General features: G+C 47.2%; 1 protein-coding gene across 2 annotated transcripts in view; it reads right to left on the reverse strand.

The window, feature by feature from the left end:
• The window catches only part of DLGAP2 (DLG associated protein 2), a 921,880-nt gene that overhangs the window by 26,639 nt on the left and 870,586 nt on the right, over positions 1–24,655 (reverse strand). For both annotated transcript variants that reach the window (XM_030812421.1, XM_003271382.4), the window contains 4 exons: positions 10,558–10,907; positions 9,453–9,494; positions 2,745–2,830; positions 632–1,047 (listed from right to left, as the gene is read on the reverse strand). In XM_030812421.1, coding sequence (XP_030668281.1) covers positions 632–1,047; positions 2,745–2,830; positions 9,453–9,494; positions 10,558–10,907 — 894 coding nt within the window. The remainder of the gene's footprint in view (positions 1–631; positions 1,048–2,744; positions 2,831–9,452; positions 9,495–10,557; positions 10,908–24,655) is intronic.

Genomic DNA, 24,655 nt, shown 5'->3' on the forward strand with positions numbered 1-24,655 from the left:
GACAGGCAGAGGTGAGCCCCAAAGGGGCTGGGACAGATCTGCCCTGGTGACACTGATAGAAGAATGACATGGCCCTCCCATTCCACCCAGGAGTGAGACCTTTGATGGTGACACTAACAGAGGAATGACACGGCCTTCCCATTCCACCCAGGAGTGAGACCTTTGGGCACATCATCACATAGTTAACTAACTAACTTTATCTTTTACTTATCTTCAACGTTTCTTTGGCATAATGCCAACGCATTTTCTTGTAAAGCATGAGCTGGTAACAATACTAGAAAATAACATAAATGCTCCAAATTAAGTTTTTGCCAAAATTCAAGAAAACCGCTAAGTGGAATTTGAGATCAACTCTGCTCCCAAGAAAACTGTTAGCACAGTTGATCTTCTATTCAACTTACCTGACAAAACAAAATACAAACAATTTTCCTTCCATATCTTAGTGACTGCTTCTCTTTTCATGTAATTTATATCTTTTCTTAGAATTGAGGGGGATATACTAGAAAGCACGTTTATTTTCATTCACTCGAATACCAAAGGGAGGAACTTTTCTCCATTAATGCTGTGATGGGCATGTCTGCATTACTGAGGAATGATGTTTAAGAGGCCCCAGGGAAGCCTGAGCTCTTACTTTCCTCCAAGAGGTCGTTCTCCTCCGCCTCTCTCTCCATCTCTTTGCACCAGCCTTCCATCCTCTTTGTCTCTGCGTGCAGCAGCTTCAGAAACCACGAGCCATCCCTGCGGCACGGAGACATCCTCCCAGTCTCTACCGTGTCGATGGCGGGCTCCAGCCAGGGGTCCGGAGGGGGCAGGGTGGAGGTGTCCACTTGGGTCCGATAGTCTTCTCTATAGCTGAAGAGCCCCTGGGTCCGTACAGTTCTCACCGCGCCATACTGGGTGGGGGTGCTGGGCTCGGAGTGCCGCTGGAAGGATGAGCCGAACTGGAGGCCTTTGTCCTCCATGGTGATGTGGCCTGGGAACCCCTCCAGCTCCAGGTCAGCTTGGACGGCGGCCGTGACGCTGTTAGAACGTTTAAAACGTCCGTGTCTGCAAAAGGAGGGAAGGAAGAAAGATGGTAGCCCTTCTGAGAGGACTTCATGCAACAAACTCCTACATGTCACCTGCCAGGAGCGCAGCAGCCTGGCAGCTCAAGGGCAGGTGGTGGTTTGTCTGTCTGTAGAAGAACATTTGGTTTTGCAAATCATTAAACTTTAACATCTGCCTAAATCTCAGGGCCTAAATAAAGCCCACTTGGGATTTAAGTTTATTGAAGGATACAATGAGAGTTAACATGTTTCCTGAAACCATTATTAGCAAATGGCTACCTCCCTTTCAGAAACATGCTACGAACTATGCAGCCGAGGCGGTGGGTTGCTTCTTTTATGTAAACAATAGCCACATCATACTGAGTTTTAGTGGATTCCAAATTGTGTTTCAGGGCCTGAGCCACTTCTATCTGGATAACTTAATATGTCCCCATTAACCCCTGTATGCAAAATAATGACTCCAAATTCTGACTTTGGCAGGTGTTGGAAAATCATTTTCACTGTCTATATTTTAATGTCATCTTTTCCACATAGCTGATCACCAAAATAGTTGGTAGGAAGGGGCTTATAGTTGGAGACCAGTATTCTGGGTGAGAATGCTGTGAGTGTGTGTGTGTGCATGTGGGTATGCTCTATATGGCTATGTTTGTGTGGGATGTGTGTCTGTCTCTCTGTGTGGTGTGTGTGTCTCTCTGTGTCTACATAGCCCCAGCTACCGCAGCCATCGCTGTGGCTCTGCAGACTGAACACACAGAAGCACACAGCTGTGCATGCAGCTGGCTGGTGACGTTGCCACGTGTTCCCTTTGCTGGGGGCACAGGGAGGGACACTGAGCCACAGAGCAGGATGGAAGGCAGCCTGCCCGGCTCGCAGGTGCAGAAGATGGCCAGGTTCTAGGAGGTCTCTTGGAAACTACGGAAGCCATTAGCTGGGGTCGGAATGTCTTTGCAATCAAAATCTGCACAGGGCGGGTTAGGGTGGGTGCTAAAATGCTCCCTGATGAGGGAGGCCACCCAACGCTGTCCCTGTCAGATGCTGGCTGAGCCCTTTGCAATCAAAATCTCCACAGGACGGGTTAGGGCGGGTGCTAAAACGCTCCTTGATGAGGGAGGCCACCCAACACTGTCCCTGTCAGACCCTGGCTGAGCCCTCACAATGTAATATTCTCATCAAAATTTGTTTTTATGAAATAGACAATACATGCTATTTTAAATATAAACTAAAAAAATGATCGTCCTGCCTTGTTACAAAAATACGACTAATGGACATCACTTTGTATTTTTTGTTTCCAGGTAATATTTTTGAAGTGAAACAATTTCACAGTGTACGAAGGCCTTGAACGTGCTTTGCTTTCTGTCGTTTTACGTGAAACACGACAAGGCGTGAGGCCTGCATTAGCGTCACTCAGCCCGTCCTTTCCTTTGGATCAAGGACGCTGACTTTCAGGCCGTCAGCTGCTCTGCTTGCAGAGGTGATAAATTACTTTGGAAAGAATTACTCCCTTGCCTCTTGCAAAAACAAGACATGGGTGGGTGTTAACTCATACTTGAGGGTTATCAATGGAAAAGTATAACGTATGGCCCTGTTTCCACAAGGACCGGCATGATTGAGGGCCGGCAGGATCTAGGAGCTTCCATCAGGCGTTTGACAAAGAGCCCTCGCTCGGGGGTCACCGCGCGTCAGGAGGGGCTGAGTTACCGCTTCTCATCTTCCACTTGCACCCCGACAGAGTGGTATTCCCGCAGACCGCGGCTCTCTGTGTCAGAATCTGTGGCCGTTTCCACCTAATTCAACAGAGAACATCTTATTTTAGAACTGAAACATGGGGCCGGGGCAAGGGACTATTTTGTTGTTGTTGTGGATTTGCTGTAATTAATTGCGCATTTGTTTAATTAATGCAGCGGTGCACTTGACCCAGTAAAATCGCAGCGAGGGAAATGCATTCACACTGGAGTAATTACATCGCTCCTGCGTCTCATCACATTTTACATAACTGCCTGAACTCAGTGCTGCACTTTGGTCTTTTAAATGTATGCAAATAAAACTGCTTAGTTCAGCTCAGACAAAAAAATAGGTTTTGTTGAACTGCATTATTAGAGGACTTAAAAGCTCTTATCACGCCCTACAGTGAAGAAAGTACAGCATGAACCAAACATAGCTAATGACAACAAATAAGCAATTTAATAGAGTTATACTGATGGCTGCATCCACATACAGGAAGACACAGAAAGGAATTTAAGCACTGATCAGAAACAGAGGCAAACTCTCCACCTTGATCTCCACAGAGCTGTCTCACATCTGTTAAGAGGATGGCCAGCAGGGTGATGTCATATCAGAACAAAAATCATGTATTCCACAGAGAATTCTGATTGTGGCTGTATTTGCCAAAAAGTCCCCACGGACCCACCAAGCGTTTCAATGATCATCAGCTATGTAAAGTTATCCCACAAGGGAATTCTAGTACAGCATGTTTTTTTAAAAAAAACAAAACAAAACAAAACCAAGTAGGAAAACTCTGAGAAACCAAAGGTTAGTTGAGCTATTGATATGATTCCAGGCACTCAGTCATTCCTCTTTCCAGAAAAATATTACCTACTGTATCAAAAGGACTTTTGATCCCTCTCTGAAATGTCATAGCTAAGTTATAAAATCTCTCTTTTCTTAAAAATATTACTGACCACTCCAAGGCAAAGGTGCAAAGCATTAAATACTTCTGACCCTGTCCTCTGTGAGGCAAGAGAGAGGAGCTGCACGTTAACATTTGAGTTGCAGTTTGTGACTGTCCTAAGGTTAAGCCTGTGTCAACAAGGACTGGCTCAGATTTGTGGCTAAGAGAAGTAATGATGGTAACAGCGAAGACTTACTTGGTGCGTACCCTGCCCAAGGCACTCTGCTGAGGTTCCAGGATTATCACCTGTAATCCACACAATAACCCCAAGGATGTTTCCAGCCCCGGGAGAGACCTGGGGGATCAGAGGGGGGTGACTTGCTCAGGAGCGTCCCCTGGGTGGGGTCAGGGCCAGGGCTCTTGCCCGGATCTCTCTGACCCCAGAGGCGTGTGCGGCACAGAATAAAGAGCGGGAGAAAACCCTGGAGCTCTTGGCCGGCCGTGGAGCCAGGGGAATGGACAGAGACGTCCACTTTCACCGGGTGTAATTCTGAAGACGGGCGCAGAAGCTGTCATAGCTGGGTGAGATGGGCTACAGGAGGAAGCAGATTCGTGAGTGAAGATCCTGGCCTTCCTGTCAGAATTTACCATTCCCGTTTCTAATTTTAAGCGGGTCACGGCTTTATTAAACCTTACCTTGCTCGACATAAACATTATCAGTGTTATTTTAAACAAAGGATTGTAATACAATTAATATATTTAAAATTCCATGTCTACATATGGAGCTGCCTCATGTTTTAACTGCAAAGGATTCCATTTTATGAGTATAGCCTAGTGCATTTAATGAACCTTCAGTGGAGGGGAAATTTGGTTATTTCTAGTTTTCTGCCATTATAAATGATGCTGCTATGTAAATACATGTCTGTACTTGTGTGAAAACTTCTGTGAATATATTCACTGGATGGGAGGTCTGGGTCCGAGGCATTTGCACTTTATAATTTTGGTAGATAGTGTCAAATCTGATATGAAATAAACTCAAATGAATACTTTTAAAGAGATTTTGTAAAAGGAACACTCGTTTTTATCATAAAAATGTGGAGAATATTTGTCTCACTTATTCTATTTCTAGGAATCCAGCCTAAACAAAGGATCTGAAATTCTGACCAATGTGTGAGGTGTTCATTGCAACATTATTTATAAAGTAGCACCTGGGGAGAATGAGGGTGATACAGTGGGATAGGAATGTGCAGTAAGTCATGATTTACTGGTGACATGGAATACCACACAGCAGTGAAAACGACGGAGCTGGGCATGGTGGCTCATGTCTGTAATCCCAGCACTTTGGGAGGCTGAGGCAGGAGGGTCACTTGAACCTAGGAGTTAGAGACCAGCCTGGGCAACATGGCAAGACCCCATCTCTACAAAAGGGAAGAAAAAAATTAGCTGAGTGGTAGCGTCGGTAGGACAAGCTACTCTGGAGGCTGAGGCAGGAGGCTCACTTGAGCCCAGGACATTGAGGCTGCAGTTAGCTGTGATTGCACCACTCTACTGCATCCTGGGCAATAAAGTGAGACCCTGTCTCTAAAAAATAAAGATGGTTATAAAGATAACCTCAAGAATGCTTATAATACACGCTTTAAAGAACACAGGTTAACAGGTGCCATGGACAACAATCACCAGGGGCATGCACACAGGTGGAAACACTCATAGTCACAGGCATGTACGTGTACCAGAAAAAGACGAGAAATACAAAAAAAGTAAAAGGAACTTTTCCTTCCTCTGTCTCCAAATTTCCTCTAATATATTTTTGTTATTTTTATAGTGAATTTGAAAATATAGCTTTTGGAGCTGGTCAGATTCTGCTACTTGCTGGCCATGCAACTCTTAGGGAACTCTTTTAAATTTTGTTGAATCTTTGCTTCCTTGTCTCAAACAGGGGACACCCAATGCCTCAGTTAACTGATGTAAAACTCTCAGCCTGAGGCCTGACTCAAGTAGGTTCGTCCACAGCAAATGTGAATTCCCTGTTCTCTCATCCCAGCTTTAAGGACGGTCAGCTGAATAGTGGTATGTATATTACATTAAAGGCACACGCATATGATGAACTGCACAGATTTTTATCGTGGCTGTCTTATGAAATCTTTCTAAGGAAAATGAAGTTCTCCACTGCTGGAAGGTGAAGTCTGAAGGGGACATTGTAAAATCATACTTGGCCAGGAGGAGGTAAGTATTTATCAATTTCAGAAATCCTGGGCATAGAGAGGCTTCATGTGAGACAGAAAAGCAAATCTGGGACAAAGAAAATAAATTATGTTGTACAGTGGAAAGGCAATTCGACAGTTTTTTCCAAAGGAAATTCTGACTAGAAGTAGATTTAAAAAGTTTTGAGGCCAGGCACACTGGCTCACGCCTGTAATCCCAGTGCTGCAAGGCTGAAGGGGGAGGATCACTTGAGCCCAGGAGTTTGAGGCTGGAGTGAGCTATGATTGCACCACTGCACTCCAGCCTGGGCAACACAGCAAGCCCTCATCTCTTAAAGTTTTGAAAAATATATGGGTGCAAGAAAAAAGATGAATGAGCAAAATCACTGTCCTACCTCCCATGCAGTCCCAGGCTAGCAGCAGCGTCAAAGCCAACCAGCCTCCTCCGAGCCCAGCTTCTGTACGGCTGCTGAGAAAATGAATGTGGGCGGGGCTGGCAGCAGGAACCGCTCACTAGTAATATTGGGCCAGGGTGCCAATCTGTAATCTTTGCTCTCCCAGCAAACTCACTGTCTGCTCTTCCTTCAACACCTCACACATAGCAGGGCAGGTGCCCTGGATTTGATGCAAACTCCTCTTTCCCTCTGAGACGTGCTCTGCCTCCAAGAGTTAGGGGTAAGTGGCCAGCCCTGCCTGTGAGGCTTTCAGCTCTGGGGCAGCTGTAAGGAAGAGCAGCTGCCTGTGTGCCTGGAGAATCAGGCAGACACTTTTATCACAGGCAGGACTTTCAGAATGGACCGCCACAGAGTCTTTTCCAGGCTGCCCCTGCCTTCTCACAACCTGCTGAGATCACAGAATAGAAACTGATCTCATTGACTGGGCACGGTGGCTCATGCCTGTAATCCTAGCACTTAGGGAGCCTGAGACATGTGGATCACCTGAGGTCAGGAGTTGAAGACCAGCCTGGCTAACATGGTGAAGCCCCATCTCTACTAAAATTACAAAAATTAGGCATGGTGGCACATATCTGTAATCTCAGCTGCTCGGGAGGCTGAGGCAGGAAAATCCCTTGAACTCAGGAGGTGGAGGCGGAGGCTGCAGTGACCTGAGATCGTGCCACAGCACTTCAGCCTGGGCAACAGAGTGAGACGCCATCTCAAAAAAACAATTAAAAATAAAAAACAACAAAAAAACTGATGTCATTTATAAAGATGGGGCTCTCAAGGCACCAGGGACAGAAGTATCCTGAGTGTTACACCAGGCCTCCATCCCACCTACCTGCAGTATCTGGGAGCTATAAACATTTCCCAGAGTTCCCCAAACACACACATGCACAGAAAAGAAAATAGAAAACTTAGCAGGAGACACAAACCATAAAGGATAAAAACAAAAGTGAATACACAAATGGTCCAACTGGAATGAAGAAAAGCGAGGTCAGGCCAGACCGGGTCAGAGGACCTCTCCGAGGTGGCTCAGCCATGCCCACAAGCTCTCCCCCTTATCCTAGGACTGGCCTATGAGTGCCAAGGCTGGGGCCCATTCTCTCCTTCGGGCATCTGGCCTGCAAATCTGGAGCTGTGATGACACCTGTCTGTGTGTCCTGCTGTAAGGGCCAGACTCATGCGGCCGTGTCCAGACATCTGAGGAATGGGACTTGCTGCTGGCTTCTGCTCTAAGCTGGGCAGGGAAGGAGGACGGGGGCCATAGGAGGTGTGAGCTGAGGACCCTCACTCACTGGGGATCATGTTAGACATAGCCCAGTAATTATAATGAGAATCCTGAATTCAAATCCTGAGAGTAAAAGGTCATGCAATGCACTACGAACAAGGGAGCTGCCTTGTGGGACAGGAACCACGGGATGGAACCCCTCTGGAGCTGTCTCTCCACGAGCCAGCGAGTCACAGAGGATGTGAGTTCCACAGAAGATGTGTTCAATGGTGTGGACACTGTTCATTTGTAGGAATGACATTTGCAGAACACAGATTCTCCTGCTACCCCCACTCAGACAAAACTGTGCCCAAAGGTCCCGGAAGCCAGTCCCGTTGAATGCTGGTGGAACACAGCCTAGCCAGCTTTGTCTATGAGCTGCAGAACAGCGTGACACCTGCCCTGTGTCCCAGAACAGGAACAGAACCAGGGCAGGCTCCTGAGGGCATGGAATCATTCTGGGATTTTCTCCTCTTTGAGAAGCAGAGCAGAGAGGGGTGGAGTGGAATGCAGGCTCCAGTCTCAGCCACTGGCTTCACTCATGGCCTTGGCCGTGAGCCCTTAAGCAAGTCACTGACCCTCCCTGAGCCTCAGTTTTCCCATCCATAGGCTGGGCACAGTTAACAACCAGCACACAGGGTTATTGTAAGGATTAAATGGTGCCTGGCAGGGACGTGGCCGCCTGTCCACAGCCTGCTCACTCCTGTCTCAGCCTGTCACCTCCTGCCCTGGCAAGGCTGCCCTCTGCGGCTCCCCTCCTGAGGCCTCCCAGGCACCCACAGGAACCTGTCTTTCATTCGCTCGATTCCTTCTTTTCCTCCCCTTTACTCCTGGAGCGGCTTCAATTCTCTGGCTGTTTTCTTTATCCTGACACTGGAGCTGCTGCAACTGCATTTTCTCTGTAGCTTTTCAATTCACTTCCTTTGGATAATTGTGAGGTCACCAGCTCACAGGATGCACAGAAAACACACAGGATGTTGTGTTTTTTTTTTCTTACTGCCATGAAAGGTGACTTCATCATCCACCTGCATTCCTGTCTTTGCGTCCATCCTCACCCAGCACGCACCCAGCGACCCATCCGTCCACTCGCTTACCCAACATTTACTGAGCACTCCCTATGTGCCAGGCACAGTGCTGGGTGCAGGGTGGCAACAGGCTGGGGGTGCAGTTCCCTCTCACAGGACACATTGTGTGGGGCTGGGGTCCAGAGAGGCCTCCGGGAAGGGGTAAAGGCACAGGCTAAGCTTTCCAGGGGAAGCTGGGGGGATGAGGAGAAGCCTGTACTCAGCAGAGGCTGCCATGCCAGGGGTGGGAGCTGCGATCGGAAGAGGGCTGACCACGGAGGGGTGTGGGGTCCTGGCTGTGGGCGGGGCAGGAAGCGGCGGCATTGTGCCCAGCGTGCTGACTTAACTGCATGAGTTTCCAAAATTATGTCCCACTCATTTCAGATAAAGTCGGTACTGCACATGCTTAGAAGTGGGCACTGTCTCGGTCATGGCTGGGTGGACATCCTGGAGGGCACCCGTGGGAGGCGGCTGAGGAGAAAAGAGAGAGGGTGGGAGTGTCCGGCAATGGGAAGTGACCTGGCTAATTTGGGGACCTCTCCAGTCTCTACTGCAGACATGACCCTGGAGACGGAGACGGGCGATGGCACCCTAGCTTTCCTGCTTACGGGCGCCGGGGCCCAGCGAGGCCCAGGGCTGCAGGCAGGTTACGGACCCTGGTGAGCCCCTTGTCCTCATCTAAGGGGGATGGATGGGAGCACCTAGCATAGTGCCTGGCACATAGAATCAGGACAGAGGCGACAAGAGCGGTCGCATGAACATCCAAAAAAGGGAGAGGAAATGAAAGTCATGCGGACGCGGCTTTGGAGCACATTTCGGTACTTACATCTGACCTTGGGTAGGGCTGATGCTCTGGGAATTCAGAATCCTAAACAAAACAACGAAGCCACAGTGTGGAGACCTGGTTCGGAGGCCCTGGACCAGCGGACGGCTCCCCTGCTCTCTCCACCCGCGTGCCTAGCTACCAGCGCCGCGTGGGCCCGGCTCTCAGCACGCTCCACTCACCCGCCTCCCTGGACCGCCCCAGCGGCAATCAAGAATCTGATTGTTCAAGCTCTGAGGAACGCAGGCTGAGTGCAGGGGTAAAAGGAAGCAGGAGGTGGGCCGTGTTGGCAGACGGCCTGATGGCCAGCCCTGCTCAACCACGGCCGCCAGATCCCGGAGGGATGCGCTGCCTGACCCAGATCACAGGACAATCTCCCGGCCTCCCTGGGTGCACAGCACTGCACCTAAAACAGACTTGCAGAGGGAGGTGCGGCGTGGGCAGGAGCCGGCCAGAGCTCTCCATTCACGGGGAAAGGAGCCGTCTGCCAGGTCTGTATCATGGGTAGACATCTGGGGGCCCAGATGGACGGCGGGTCAACCGTCTGTGGTCTGAAACCGTGGAGGCAACATCTGTGACCCCAGCTGAGGGGCCTGCCAGCACCTGAAGTTGCTGTGAGCACGTCCAGTTTCTGTAGAGAGGAGAGCCTGCCTTTCCTTTTACCTCTTCATTCCCAACACCTTCTGGTTTCCCCACTCAACTCTTTGGCCACAGTACCAAAAAGCTTTTGAAAAATCAGACTCCAACAGAAACCTCCCCTTTTAAGCATCAAAACAGTGTTATCTCCATACTCTCTAGGCAGCCTTTGGCCCTTGGAAAACAAGTGGCCCGGAGTGTATTTTCAGGGTGGCAGGGGACAGGGACCTGGAACCCCTGGGTTTCCTTCAGCCCTGCACTGGGGCCCGCGTCACCTTGGGGGTCTCCCGCCTACTCACTGCGCTGGCAGGTCTGCAACGCGAATGCACAGCCCTGCTCCCAGGTTCCACAGCCCTGCTGGGGTTACGGTCAGTGCTAAGGACCCAGGGCTGCTGGGTGGGTTTTGGTTTATTCTATGCTATTGGCAGGACTGAGTGGAGCGAGGCCCTGAGGGGCGGCCACGAGCAGCTACCTGAATCCCGATGGAGGAGCAGCGGCTCTTGAGGAGCTCTTCCGCCTTGGACACCAGGATGGCCTTGTCGCTGGTCCGCATGGAGCTGCTCTGGCTCTCGGGCATGTGGCGCTGGGCAGCGGCCGTCTCCAGGGCGAGGTTCATGGCCTTGTTGCTGTCCAGGCTGTCTGTGGAGTTGTAGAGGCCGCGGCTGTCCTGGGGCCACGGGGACATCCTGTGAGCACGGCTGTCCTGGTAGGCATCCTGGGTGGATTCGGTGCTGCTCTGCGCCGTCACCGAGATCAGAGGCTTGGAGGTGGTCCGAGGGGGCACGGGTGGGGGCGTTTTCTTGTAATTTGTATATGAGACAGCTGTAAGAAAAGAAAGTCCCAAGTCAACAGGCGTGTTCTCCCCCGTCAGCCTCTGGTCTACTGTTTCCCCATGCCCACACCCTGTGGTTGATGGAGCAAGTCTGTTCCTGGACGTCTAGCCTAAGAAAATAGTGAAATGGGGGGACAGTGAGACAGCAGACATGAATATACCTGTAACTGTGTAGCATTATAAAAATACCAGCAAACCCAGCTGCAGAGACACAGCTAAGCAAGGTGCGTCCCCGCAGGACAGCGCGCAGGCGTGGCATCATTTAAAAATACCAGCAAACCCAGCAGCAGAGACACAGCTAGGCAAGGTGTGTCCCGCAGGACAGCACGCAAGCATGGCATCATTTAAAAATACCAGCAAACCAGCAGCAGAGACACAGCTAGGCAAGGTGTGTCCCGCAGGACAGCACGCAAGCATGGCATCATTTAAAAATACCAGCAAACCCAGCAGCAGAGACACAGCTAGGCAAGGTGTGTCCCCGCAGGACAGCACGCAAGCATGGCATCATTTAAAAATACCAGCAAACCCAGCAGCAGAGACACAGCTAAGCAAGGTGTGTCCCTGCAGGACAGCGCACAGGTGTGTGTCATTTCTACGCAGGTCATGTCATCATGGAAAACGCTGATTCTATCACGCTAGGTTCAGAAGCAGGCCGGATGCTAAACTATGCATAGGTCAAGATGGAATCCATTTGTATAGGAAACCTGTGTGTGAGAAGAGGTCACCAGCACCTGAAGATGTTAATCACCGCTGTTGAGTGACAGGATGGGCACTGTCTGCTCTTGGGCTTGTATGTTTTTCTAAACATCATTATAATGAATAGCTACTGTTTCCATAGTGGAGAAAATATGTAACAGCAGAAACTTATTTGCTTCCATATAAGTACAGGCTCCATAGGTTTAAGCTGTAGGAAGACCACTGGAAAGGGGCCAGCTCTATGCATCTGAGCTGGGCCAGGCCACACTCACCTGTGGCTGTCACCAGCCAGTCTCCTCCCGAACTCGAGTTGCACGGGGCATTCTGTACCACCGGCTGTGCAGCCGGACAGGCCACCAAAGCAAAATAAATGCATCTGGAGATGAAGACTGTATAACTCTTAGAAGCTACCAAAAATGCATGAGACACCTTGGGCTGCACTCAGGTTATGACTTATTTTTATAGAGAGGGCGAAGTCCCTAACATTCTCCCTCAGCAGGCACTGGTTGTCCATTACAGTCAATTATTTTCCTTTATTGTGCAGGAAGAGCTGATAAAAATGCTTCTTGAAGGGAATCCGCTCCCCTCATCACAGTGCAAAGCAAACACCACCCCGCCCCCGTCACACACACACAGTAGGAGGCACTGCCAGGCTGCCTGTGACGTAGGTGAGTGCGCTCGTGGGCATCTCCTGGGGAGGTCTGAGCGCCGTCTGTGAGGACAGACCAAGCAGTGGTTTTCCCCAAGGACGTCCAGACACGGTGTCCAAGAGCAGATGCGGGCTGCTGCAGGTGGAAACACATCCTTTCTGTGTCTGCAGGACACTTCCCATCCCTCACCTCCTCCAATCATTTTTAATGTCATCCCAAGTTAACACGGACAGATGACAAAACAAGCCTGCCATTCAGGACGACCTGTGCTTTAAGGCATAATGTTACATATTAACATTTACAAAGTGGATACCTTTTTTTTCTTTTTTTTGAGATGGAGTCTCGCTCTTTTGCCCAGTCTGGAGTACAGTGGCATGATCTTGGCTCACAACAGCCTCCGCCTCCTGGGTTCAAGTGATTCTCATGCCTCAACCTCCGGAGTAGCTGGAATTACAGGCACCTGCCACCACACCTGGCTAATTTTTGTATTTTTAATAGAGATGAGGTTTCACCATGTTGGCCAGGATGGTCTCCATCTCCTGACCTCAGGACCTCAAATGATCTGCCTGCCTCGGTCTCCAAAGTGCAGAGATTACAGGTGTGAGCCACCACATCCAGCCCAAAGTGGATACATTTTTTAAAAGCATGCATTGGAAAGAGAATCTGAAGGCTAGAAAACTGAGGAAGGATGATCAGATGTTATTAAATCAATCGGGTGCTGAGCTTCTCTTTTACCAGACAAACATTCAAAATCCTGTCTTTTTTTTCTTTTGTTCCTGACTTTTCCCCCTAACATCAATCAATGCCTTAAGCAAAATTATTGAAAACTGACAAGATTCAAGGCACTATTCAGGAGATTCAGAAAGTTCCCAAGGCTTCTCCATCCCAGAGGCCAATAGTGCCGGGGAGAGCCTTGGGTTAGGAAATCATTTCGTTTTTCTGGGTGGGATGCGGTGGGGACCGCGCATTCATCTCACCTTGGCAGGGATGAGGTCTGTTTAAACACTTGCTTCTGATAACGCCTTTCCTGACAGTGTTTCACAGTGCTGATTTATCAAGGGTGTTAAGTGCAACACGGACACATGATCAGAGAGCCGGCGGGTGGAGGTGTGAAGAGGCTCATCGATAAAAGGGTTTCCACGTGACAGCCCTGGAGAGTAGGCGGCTGTTTTCATGTTAACCTATTTGTCATCGGTCATTTACAGAAAACAGAATCTTCATCATTAATGACACGTCTTCAGATTCTATGGCTCTAGCCAAAGGCAGACACGGTGTCCGCTGCGCGCTGGAGTGAGACTGCGGACGCGGGCTCTGGGTGACCTCTCCAGGGGCAAAGCTGTTTCTGCGTTGGTTCTCTTAAGCAGAAATATTGATTCCGAAGAAGTTTTGAGTCCCAGCAATAGGTGTAGTAAAAATCAAAAGCAACAGAGAGACGCAGGAATACAGATTAAAATGTGACATCTGCCTTAGTATAGTTACATTTTTCTTTGGCAAGTTTGAGATGAGTAGAAAAGTGACATTAAACACACCAAGTTGTTTGGATTTTTCCAGCGAGGTTCACCTCAGCAGTGAACGATGGCACGTATCAAGCGTCATAACCACGTCACCACACGTCACAGGCAAATGCAACAGGGAGGAAATTAATCAGTTAGTGACTTTCCCAGAAAATTTAAGCACATGCATGCAAATTCATCCCCACCTTGGCTCATTATGTGTTTCACAGTTACTCTCAAAGGTCTGTCACCACTGTTCAAAATCACAGACCTTACTAAGTGTATTTAAGTAAAATTTAAAGAGTCTGAAAAATTTCACAAAAACAAGTAAACGTTCCTTCCTGTATGGAATATCTCATAAATTAAAAAAAAACTTATGTGGCAGGTTATGACTTATCTCCATGAAGACAGGAAAATCGCATACCACATCTTCTCACTTTATAATGTGTTTGCTACAGGCCGATGAAGTGATTTTTTAAACTGATTGCTTTGTAAAAATGTAGCTGCATGCCACACTTTTAAAACAAACAGATTAACAAGGAGCAGTTCACGTCCAGCATACAAAAAGAAGAATTTACTACACTCCACCTGGGAGGGCACCCAGAGTGATTTTTCCTGGATGACAAAAGAAAGAGATTATGCTGTTTCTAAACGTGTGTGCACATGCCTGCCAGGCTGTTCGCAGAACCACTAAAAGGAAAAGGCGGTTTGAAGCAATTAGCTGTGCTGCAGTGGTGCAGAGATTATCACTGACTGACTTTCGTAAAAGTTATAGCTAGAACTCTATGAAAGAGTATTGTTTTTCACCGTATCAGCAAGGCTGCAACGTCCAACTGAATGTACAGGTGAACTGAATGTCCATATGGTTGCTGTTACCATATGGGTTTTCCAGAGACCACTGATAAGGGGGCTGAAGACCCTCGGCTTTCTTCCATGCTGGGCACTGACGTAAAGGGCCTGGCAAGCTTCACTGGTGGGTATAATATTATAAGATTCGCTGATTTCAGGAAGCATTTATCAAGAGCCTAAGAGCCTGGCCCCGGTGTGCTCCATAATCACACTGAAAAGGCGGCCCTGAGAACTGAGGGTGCAGCATCAGAGACTAGGGACGCCCAGAGAGAGACTTGGGTTGAAGGAAGTCTCCTGGGGGTGAGCCTGGCCGTGCCTTGAGATGGATGGAGCTGCTCCCGGGAAGCAGGAATAGGACAGGCCAGTGGGCGTGGCCTGTGCCTAGATGTACCCATGCCATGATGGGAAGGGCCAGCGGACATGACCTGTGCCCAGATGTACCAATGCCACCATGGGACGGGCCAGCGGACATGGCCTGTGCCCAGATGTACCCATGCCACCACGGGAAGTGCCAGCAGACATGGTCTGTGTTGTAGATGCACCGATGCCACCACAGGAAGGGCCAGGTGACACGGCCTGTTCTGTAGATGCACCAACGCTGCCACGGGAAGGGCCAGTGGGCATGGCTTGTCCTGCAGAAATGCTGATGCTGCCACGCCCGCATCCACAGCCTCAGCTCTAGAAAGGCAGCCCTGGTGGAGGAGGGTTTGATATCAGTGGATCAGCTGTCATCAACAAAACCACTATTCTCTGGCATAAGGACACTGCAGACTTTACTCGGATTTCCCCAGACGTCTGTAGGCTCCTCTGGGGGCTGAACCGACTGGTCGCGTTAGTGCTCTGGGGATACAGCCCGACTTCTTCTTTTCTTTACAAGTGTCATGGAGTTTTCTTCAAATTATTTACCTTCTCGCAGAAACAGCAAATGACCATTCTGCCGTTCTCTCTTCCTCTAAATAAAAACATGTGCTGTGATGCTTGAACCCTTGTTTTGCTCTGTTTTCCTCTGGTGATTTAATATCTTGAGATAATTTTTAAGAATCCCTGCAGTTGAGTTTCACTTACAGGATCCACAGACTCATAGGGAAGTCACAGCTGTCAGACCAAACCTCCCCTGTGAGTCGAAGTTAACCATTTCGCTCAGGGCCCAAGGGAAAGGGGGCTTCTCGGTCCTTTCCTGCAAAATCTTTGGACAGGGAAATCTCACACACTTCCTTCTGGTTCTATTAAATCAGCCTTTCTTGCTTCAGACATAAAATGATGTCATCGTGTGATCTTGGAGAAACTGCCTTCCCTTGGTCTGAGGGTGCTCTGCGGTGTCCGGCGTCTCACGAAACGGAGATAAGCATCCAGGGAAGCTGGCGGAGACGGGTGCACAGTAAGGGCGCTGTCACCACCGGGTCCCCAAACAGCACTAGCTGTCTCCACCATCAAAGAAGAGAAGAAAATGCCAGCAGCACCTGCAAACTTGCCACCACCCCTTCACCTCAGTATGAGAAAACAGTCACCTTGGAGTGCGCATGTGCGTGTACACACACACACACCCCACCCTCACACATGTGTACACACACACACACCCCACCCTCACACATGTGTACACACACACCCCACACTCACACGTGTACACACACACCCCACACTCACATGTGTACACACACTCACACCCCACACTCACACACGTGTACACACACCCCACACTCACACATGTGTACACACACACCCCACACTCACGTGTACACACTCACACCCCACACTCACACGTGTACACACACACCCCACACTCATGTGTACACACAAACCCCACACACACGTGGACACACACACCCCACACTCACACATGTGTACTCACACTCACACCCCACACACAAGTACACACACCCCACACTCAAACATGTGTACACACACACGTAAACACACCCTCCATACTCACATGTGTACACACTCATACCCCACACACATACACATACACACCCCACACACACGTACACACACACCCCACACACGTGTGTACACACAGGCACACATCCCCCACACACACGTACACACACACCCACTCACACGTGTACACACCTCACACATGCACACACCCATGTGTATACACACCCCCACACTCACACCCTCACACACGTGTACACACCCCACACATGTTTACATACACACCCCCCACTTGTGTACACACACCATCACACGTGTACACACCCCACACTCACACGTGTACACACACACCCATCACACGTGCACACACCCCCACACACGTGTACACACAACCATTCACATGTGTACACACACCTCACACGTGTACACATAAACTCCCCACAGTCACATGCACACACACTGCTCCACACTCACACATGTGCACACACCACCCACACTCATACGTATACACACACACTCCCCCCCACACATGCACACACACCACCCCACACTCACACGTGCACACACCCACATGCACACCCACCCAAACTCATGCACGCAGACACGCACACATGCACACATGCACGTGTGCAGACCACTCACAAACTCAGACTAGTACCTTCTCATGTACTCACACTTGCACACACGTACACACACCCGCACTCACATGCACACACACGTACACACACACGAACACACACCCTCATGCACACACATGCATGCACGAATGCTCACAGTCACACTCAAATACACACACACACACACAAAGCCACAGTTCACTGAGCATCTGCTCTGTGGCAGGCACTCTGTGCAGCACATTATACTTTGCAGTTCATTAAGCTTCGATACAACCTTGTGGGGTAGGCGGTCTTGGCATTTCCATATGTTGGAAGAGAAGGTGGAAGTCTGAATGGGCTTAAACCTCTTCCTTACATTAGCCCACAAGAAAAATGGTAGAACTGAGATTCAGATTCTTCTCTAGTTGTTGGTTATAATGAGTTTAGTTTCGTTTTTTGTGACCATTTACGCAGCAGAACCTTATTTCTCATGACCTGGTCTAGTATTTTCTCACTGAAGAGACAGTTGCAAGAGTGCACATCGGAATCCTTGCCCACTGAAAGATTCAATGAAAGAAGCACTTATTTCAGCAAGATTTATGGCGGTTCCAGGTTTCCTAAAAACAAAAAATCAAAATGCCTTTGGTGGAGGAAGACATTTTAAAGATTACACCCTGACACTCCATGACCCAAATTGTTTAAAGGGACTATTAACTAATGAGCTTAAGCCACAGTAAGAAGAGATTATATGAAATGATCTTTCAATTCCTTAAATCATAGCAAATCAATTAAAATTATTTTGGGAAAGAGGCCTTCGAATATTTGTTTATTGGCCTGATGATATATTGCCCTGGCTCATGGGAAAGGCATGTGGGACCCGCTGATTTCCAAAGCGTCAGTTTCTCCCTCATGATCTATGGGCGGAACACCCTGTGCAGCAGCCCTGTGACTGTGACCATGTTCTTCCCCTGTGGTCTTGCTCTGGCAGAGCACCCAGGCTCACCATACTGTGAGGAGTGTGACCATGTTCTTCCCCTGTGGTCTTGCTCTGGTAGAGCACCCAGGCTCACCATACTGTGAGGAGTGTGACCATGTTCTTCCCCTGTGGTCTTGCTCTGGCAGAGCACCCAGGCTCACCATACTGTGAGGAGCGGGCTTTGCAGGAGATGTGGTTCTCTGTTGCGGCTGAGTGATAGTGATGATACCGGCTGAACTGTCCCATAGGGCGGATGTTTATGGTTTCTTTTAAATAAACATAGAAACTGACCCTCCTAGTCTTGAAACCAGAGAAAGTTACATCTGTCTTATCTGAGTTCCTTCTAAGGACAGCAGCCATCAGGCCTCCGAGATAGCATCATGGAGCTGCAATTCACCATATCACTGCATCTAGACCATGAGACCAAAGACCCCACATCCACCCGGACTGCCCAACCCATCATCTGCTTCCTGGTGGCCGCCTCTTCCTCACAGCTCCCTCATTTCTGTTTTCCCACACATGGTTACATTTCTTCCCTGCTATATAAACCTTTAATTTTAGTTTGCCAGGGAGACGGATTTGAGATGGATCTCCCATCTCCTTTACTGCAGCATCTGATGAAAGCCTTCTTCCCTGGCAATACTCGCTGTCTCAGTGACTGGCTTTCTGTGCAGTGAGCAGCAGAACTTAGACCCAGCTTCTGGCCTTTTGTCAACAGTGATGTTACTCTTTGCCATTTCTCAGTGCTCCTACTGGCCATGTGAACATAGTAGAGGCCATGGAGAACTGGTGGTCATGCATCACACAGGTCTGCAGCCCCCACCACCATAAGGTGCAGCACCTGAGCGGGATGAGGAGAAGCTGGGCCCAGCAGGCTGAGAATGAGAGCTCTCCTGGGGCTCCAATGTGAAAAGGAAAAAAACCAGCTTGAATGGCTTTGAAAAGGATTTCCATTTAGACAACGTTTTCTTGGAAACAACTAGAGCTCGAACACTTGTGAACTGCCAGTCACTGCTGTCTTTACATGGATTTGTCCCCTAGCCTCCCCCAACCCTTGCCAGCAGAAACAGGTGCAGTTTCTCCCTGTCTTGTAGACAGGAAGTGGAAGATTCCGGTTCCAGCAGCCTTGTTGCTGAAGGTTGCGATATTAGCTACGGAATCATGGTGCCGTGTATTCTTCGGTGACACTATTCAAGGGGAAAAGCTCACTATGTTATCAGAACTTAAGGTTCTCTCAAAAACATTTGGGCCATTTAGCTAAAGGACCAAGGGAAAGTTCTGATTGATCATCTGAGGGTTTACCAACCACAGGATCTGAAATGTCATCTCTGCAGAGGGAACATGTGTCCTGGTAGGATATTTTTAATGCCCTAAAAATATTAATCACTTGTCCATGTGAGTGCCTTTGTTAATGACCCCATGGGAAATCCAACACATAGTTTTAATAGAAATAACTGACCTATAATGTTTAAAGAATTGGAAACAATGTAGAAGTTAAGGAAACATTTAGCAATACACATAAAAACTTCCAGGCATGCAGATGGCAGATACATTTTTACATGTGAGTACAGAGGTCAAGGGGGATCTGTGTGTGAAGACCTGGGACAGGCACTTAGAATATATTTTAAATATAGCTTTTGTCATTCTCACTTACAGTGGGCCTATATGCATATAATATAATCCCTCATGCATTCTGAATGGGATTGTTTATAGCAGAACAGTAAGTTACAAATATTACAGCAGTTATTAAAAAATTACTTTTAGGCAGCTAGAAAAGGTGAAAGATCTTAGTAGAATTTTCCTTTAATGAAAAGCAGCCCTCCAGCCAGAGAGAAAGGTCAGGTTACACACAAAGGGAAGCCCATCAGACTAACAGCAGATCTCTGGGCAGAAACCCTACAAGCCAGAAGAGAGTGGGGGCCAATATTCAACATTCTTAAAGAAAAGAATTTTCAACCAGAATTTCATATGCAGCCAAACTAAACAAACTAAATAAACAAAGGATAAATAAAATCCTTTACAGACAAGCAGATGCTGACAGATTTTTGTCACCACCAGGCCTGCCTTATAAGAGCTCCGGAAGGAACCACTAAACATGGAAAGGAAAAACCGGTAGCAGCCACTGAAAAAAACAGGCCAAATTGTAAAGACCATTGACACTATGAAGAAACTACATCAACTAACGGGCAAAATAACCAGCTATCATCATAATGACAGGATCTAATTCACACATAACAATATTAACCTTAAATGTAAACAGGCTAAATGCCCCAATTAAAAGACGCAGACTGGCAAACTGGATAAAGTCAAGACCCATCAGTGTGCTGTATTCAGGAGACCCATCTCACATGCAAAGACACACATAGGCTCAAAATAAAGGGATGGAGGAATATTAACCAAGCAAACGGAAAGCAAAAAAGAGCAGGAGTTGCACTCCTAGTCTCTGATAAAACAGACTTTAAGCCAACAAAGATAAAAAAAAGACAAAGAAGGGCATTACCTAAAGGTAAAGGGATCAATGAAACAAGAAGAGCTAACTATCCTAAATATATACACACCCAATACAAGAGCACCCAGATTCATAAAGCAAGTTCTTAGAGACCCACAAAGAGACTTAGACTCCCACACAATCATAGTGGGAGCCTTTAACATCCCCCTGTCAATATTAGACAGATCAATGAGACAGAAAATTAACAAGGATATTCAGGACTTGAACTCAGCTCTGGACCAAGCGGACCTAATAGACATCTACAGAACTCTCTACCCCAAATCAACAGAATATACATTCTTCTCAGCACCACATCACACTTACTCTAAAATCAAACACATAATTAAAAGTAAAACACACCTCAGCAAATGCAAAAGGACGGAAATCATAACAAACGGTCTCTCAGACCACAGTGCAATCAAATTAGAACTCAGGATTAAGAAACTCACTCAAAACCGCTCAACTACATGGAAACTGAACAACCTGCTCCTGAATGACCACTGGGTAAATAACGAAATTAAGGCAGAAATAAATAAGTTCTTTGAAACCAATGCTTTAGCTTGTGTCCCAGAATCTCTGGGACACAGAATTTTTGGGACACAGCTAAAGCAGTGTTTAGAGGGTAATTTATTGCACAAAATTGCCACAGAAGAAAGCAGAAAAGATCTAAAATTGACACCCTAACATCACAATTAAAAGAACTAGAGTAGCAAGAGCAAACAAATTCAAAAGCTAGCAGAAGACAAGAAATAACTAAGATCAGAGCAGAACTGAAGGAGACAGACACACAAAAAAACCTTCAAAAAATCAGTGAATCCAGGAAAAGATCAACAAAATAGATGGACCGCTAGCCAGACTAAAAAAGAAGCAAAGAGTGAAGAATCAAATAGACACAATAAAATATGTTAAGGGGGATATCACCACTGATCCCACAGAAATACAAACTACCATCAGAGAATACTATAAGCACCTCTACGCAAATAAACTAGAAAATCTAGAAGGAATGGATAAATTCCTGGACACATACACCGTCCCACGACTAACCCAGGAATAAGTGGAATCCCTCAATAGACCAATAACAAGTTCTGAAATTGAGGCAGTAATTAATAGCCTACCAACCAAAAAAAGCCCAGGACCAGACGGATTCACAGCCTATGTAACCAACCGGCACGTTCTGCACATGTATCCCAGAACTTGAAGTATGCATAAAAAAAAGTAGCCCCTAAGCCGTTTCTTCTTTAAGGGAAAGCTGCCTGAGAAGTCAGGCATAGATATGCAGACTAGGAGCTTTCATATGTAAATAGAGCAGCTGTACCTGGAAGCCAGGTGCATTCAATATGGCATCTCCTGCTCGCTTTTGCTTGTCAGTGTGTGGAGGGTGTCATGGCAGCCTCCAGGTAAAACCACGGATACAGGTATCATGGCAACCACCTAGGTGGAGGGTGGAGCCCGCATTTGCATAATAAAAGACGAGGGTGGGAGGGCCAGTCTTTTTTCGGGCTATGTAAATGTAACACCTGGTCTAACAGAGCCCCTGGGCGCTGTATAAACCAATGGCCACCTCCTCAAGCCTCTGTACAGAACCGACTGCATTCTGCTGCAAACCGGAGACCTTCTTTTGGGCGATCTGCTCTCTCACCATAAGGAAGACTTTTCTCTCTCACTTCTTTTTCTATTAAACTTTCCGTCCCTAAAACCATGTGTCCATGTCGTAAATTCTTTCTCGGCCATGACAAAAGGACCAGGGTATATACCACAGACAATGAAGCTGTTTCACTTACATTTTCCTTATACTGGCAATATTTGTTGTTTATAATTTAAAAATTATCAGTTGTCTTGGTTAAATAAAAATTGCAGTATTTAAGTGCTTTCGACATAGAGATTAACATTAAGAAATGATTTCTGAAACATGGAAGTATATCACTGCATCCATTCATTCATTAGTCCATTCTTTTGACAAACATTTGTTGTGCCTGTACAGCCCTGTGCGATAGAATTGTAAATCTCTACACGCTCATTAAAGTTAAAATTGGAGGCTGGGAAACAATAGTAAAAAGAAAGAATTTAAAATGATCATTTGACCACATTAATTTGCTGCCACAGATTAAAATCAATGAATGAAAGCATTTTACACATTAGAGAAAAATATCCAGCCATTCAGTTGGATGGTGTGGGTGATAATAATCGTCTTAATTCTGTTTCTGTGAGTGCACGCTTAGCATGCATTTATCAGAACTAACCCTTATGAGCTACAGGCTGTGTTATCTATCACTTTCTATATGTATGTCAAACATTAAATGTATTTGAAAATTCGAAGTTTAATTTAGCAATGTAATTCTAGTCTACATCCTCAAAAAGAAGATGAATCGAGACAGAGGTTGCTAAAGAACCACATGGGATTATATAAGTGATCAAATATGTATTTTGAAATTAGAAGAAGAAATGATTGTTTAATAACTGAAAGTTTCTGAAAACCTGACCTGACTACTCTGTTAAAAAAAAAAATACCAATTCCAAGCATGCGTATGTGTTTGGTTTTAAAAGCCTAACATTGATTTCTTTAACCATGTAAACAACACTATAAAATCCCTGATGATGTTTTTTAAGTGTCTTCCAAATTACAGGGAAATAGATGAAAACATACCTGGGCTTTGTAATTCAATTACTGAATTGGTTTGGATTTTGTTTGTTTCACAGGGATCACATAAGTTGGTGAGTGTCACCCTGAGAATAATGGGGTTGTGGTCACAGGAAACTGTGCATGTAAAATACCTTGTCTCTTGAGCACTCTGAGGCCAATGGAATGACTTGGGGCAGGAAGAAAAGGTTAATTACACTACTTAGGATGGAGAGAGCTAAGCATAGAGTAAGTTTTAGGAAAATTTCTATAAAAATCGCATGAAACAAGCATGTTGATGCTTAAAGGAAATGTATTCGGGTGGATGGGTCCCTCCCTGTTAGAGCTGAATAAATGGGGCAGGGAAGAGGTGTGTAAAAACTGACCTTCCTCAGATGTATCTGGAATTGAGCTCATCTCATTTGCAAACCCTTTCTGAAGAAATTGCTCAAATTTCTGGAGTCAAAAGGACCGTCAGAAGGGGAGAATTGACAAATACGCAGTGGGGGCTGCAGTGTTGCACTCTGAGTGAAGGGGTGAGAGACTGCTACCCACTGAAAACGCCTACGTTCTTAGGTTTACCGCAATTGTGTCAGAAAGATTCCTTTCTAGACTGCCCTGACCAATAACTTAGCTACTGGCCACAACAAATGGCCCGAACTTTTTTTTTTGTTGAGACAAGAGTCTTGCCCTGTCACCCAGGCTGGAATGCAGTGACACGATCTCAGCTCACTACAATCTCCCCCCCAGGGTTCAAGCAATTCTCCAGGCTCAGCCTCCCAAGTAGCTGGGATTACAGGCGTGTGGTACCACGCCTGGCTAATTTTATATTTTTAGTAGAGACGGGGTTTCACCATGTTGGACAGGCTGGCCTCGAACTCCCAACCTCAGGCGATCTGCCCACCTCGGCCTCCCAAAATGCTGGGATTACAGGTGTGAGACGCCACACCTGGCCTCCAAAATTCTAAAATATCTGAATACCTAAAATACCATTACACTTGGGTTCCTCTGCGGCACACGCTGTGTGTCCACTGCTCATGGTCAGGTGTGGCCAGCGGCTACCACACTGGCCTGCCTAAGCATGGAACATCTTCATCATGAGGGCTGTGCTGGTAGTGCTGTCTAGGACATGTCCTAGATGAAGAGGCCGTGACTGGACATAGTTCCCTGAGTGTTCTAACACAGCACATGAAGCAGAGGACTCTGATCATGAAGGTCCGTCAGGTCTTCAAGGTGTTGGGCTAGCCAACGTGCTGGAGGACATTTTGGACCAACACATTTTACTGGAAAGAAGCTCGTGTGAATGAGATGAAAGAAACTGCTCCACAATCTACGCTTCACACAGCTTTGAGGAATCGCAAATATGAATCCATCATCGCTTTAAACACATGTTTATTTATCCTTCTACACCTGGAATTCTGGACACCACTTCTGAATTCAATCCTTGAAAGTCATTTGCAAGCCAAACGGGAATTTGAAAATTAGCATTCCATCGTAT

The sequence above is a fragment of the Nomascus leucogenys genome, chromosome 4 (genome assembly GCF_006542625.1).
Source record: "Nomascus leucogenys isolate Asia chromosome 4, Asia_NLE_v1, whole genome shotgun sequence".
NCBI classification, from domain to species: Eukaryota; Metazoa; Chordata; class Mammalia; order Primates; family Hylobatidae; genus Nomascus; species Nomascus leucogenys.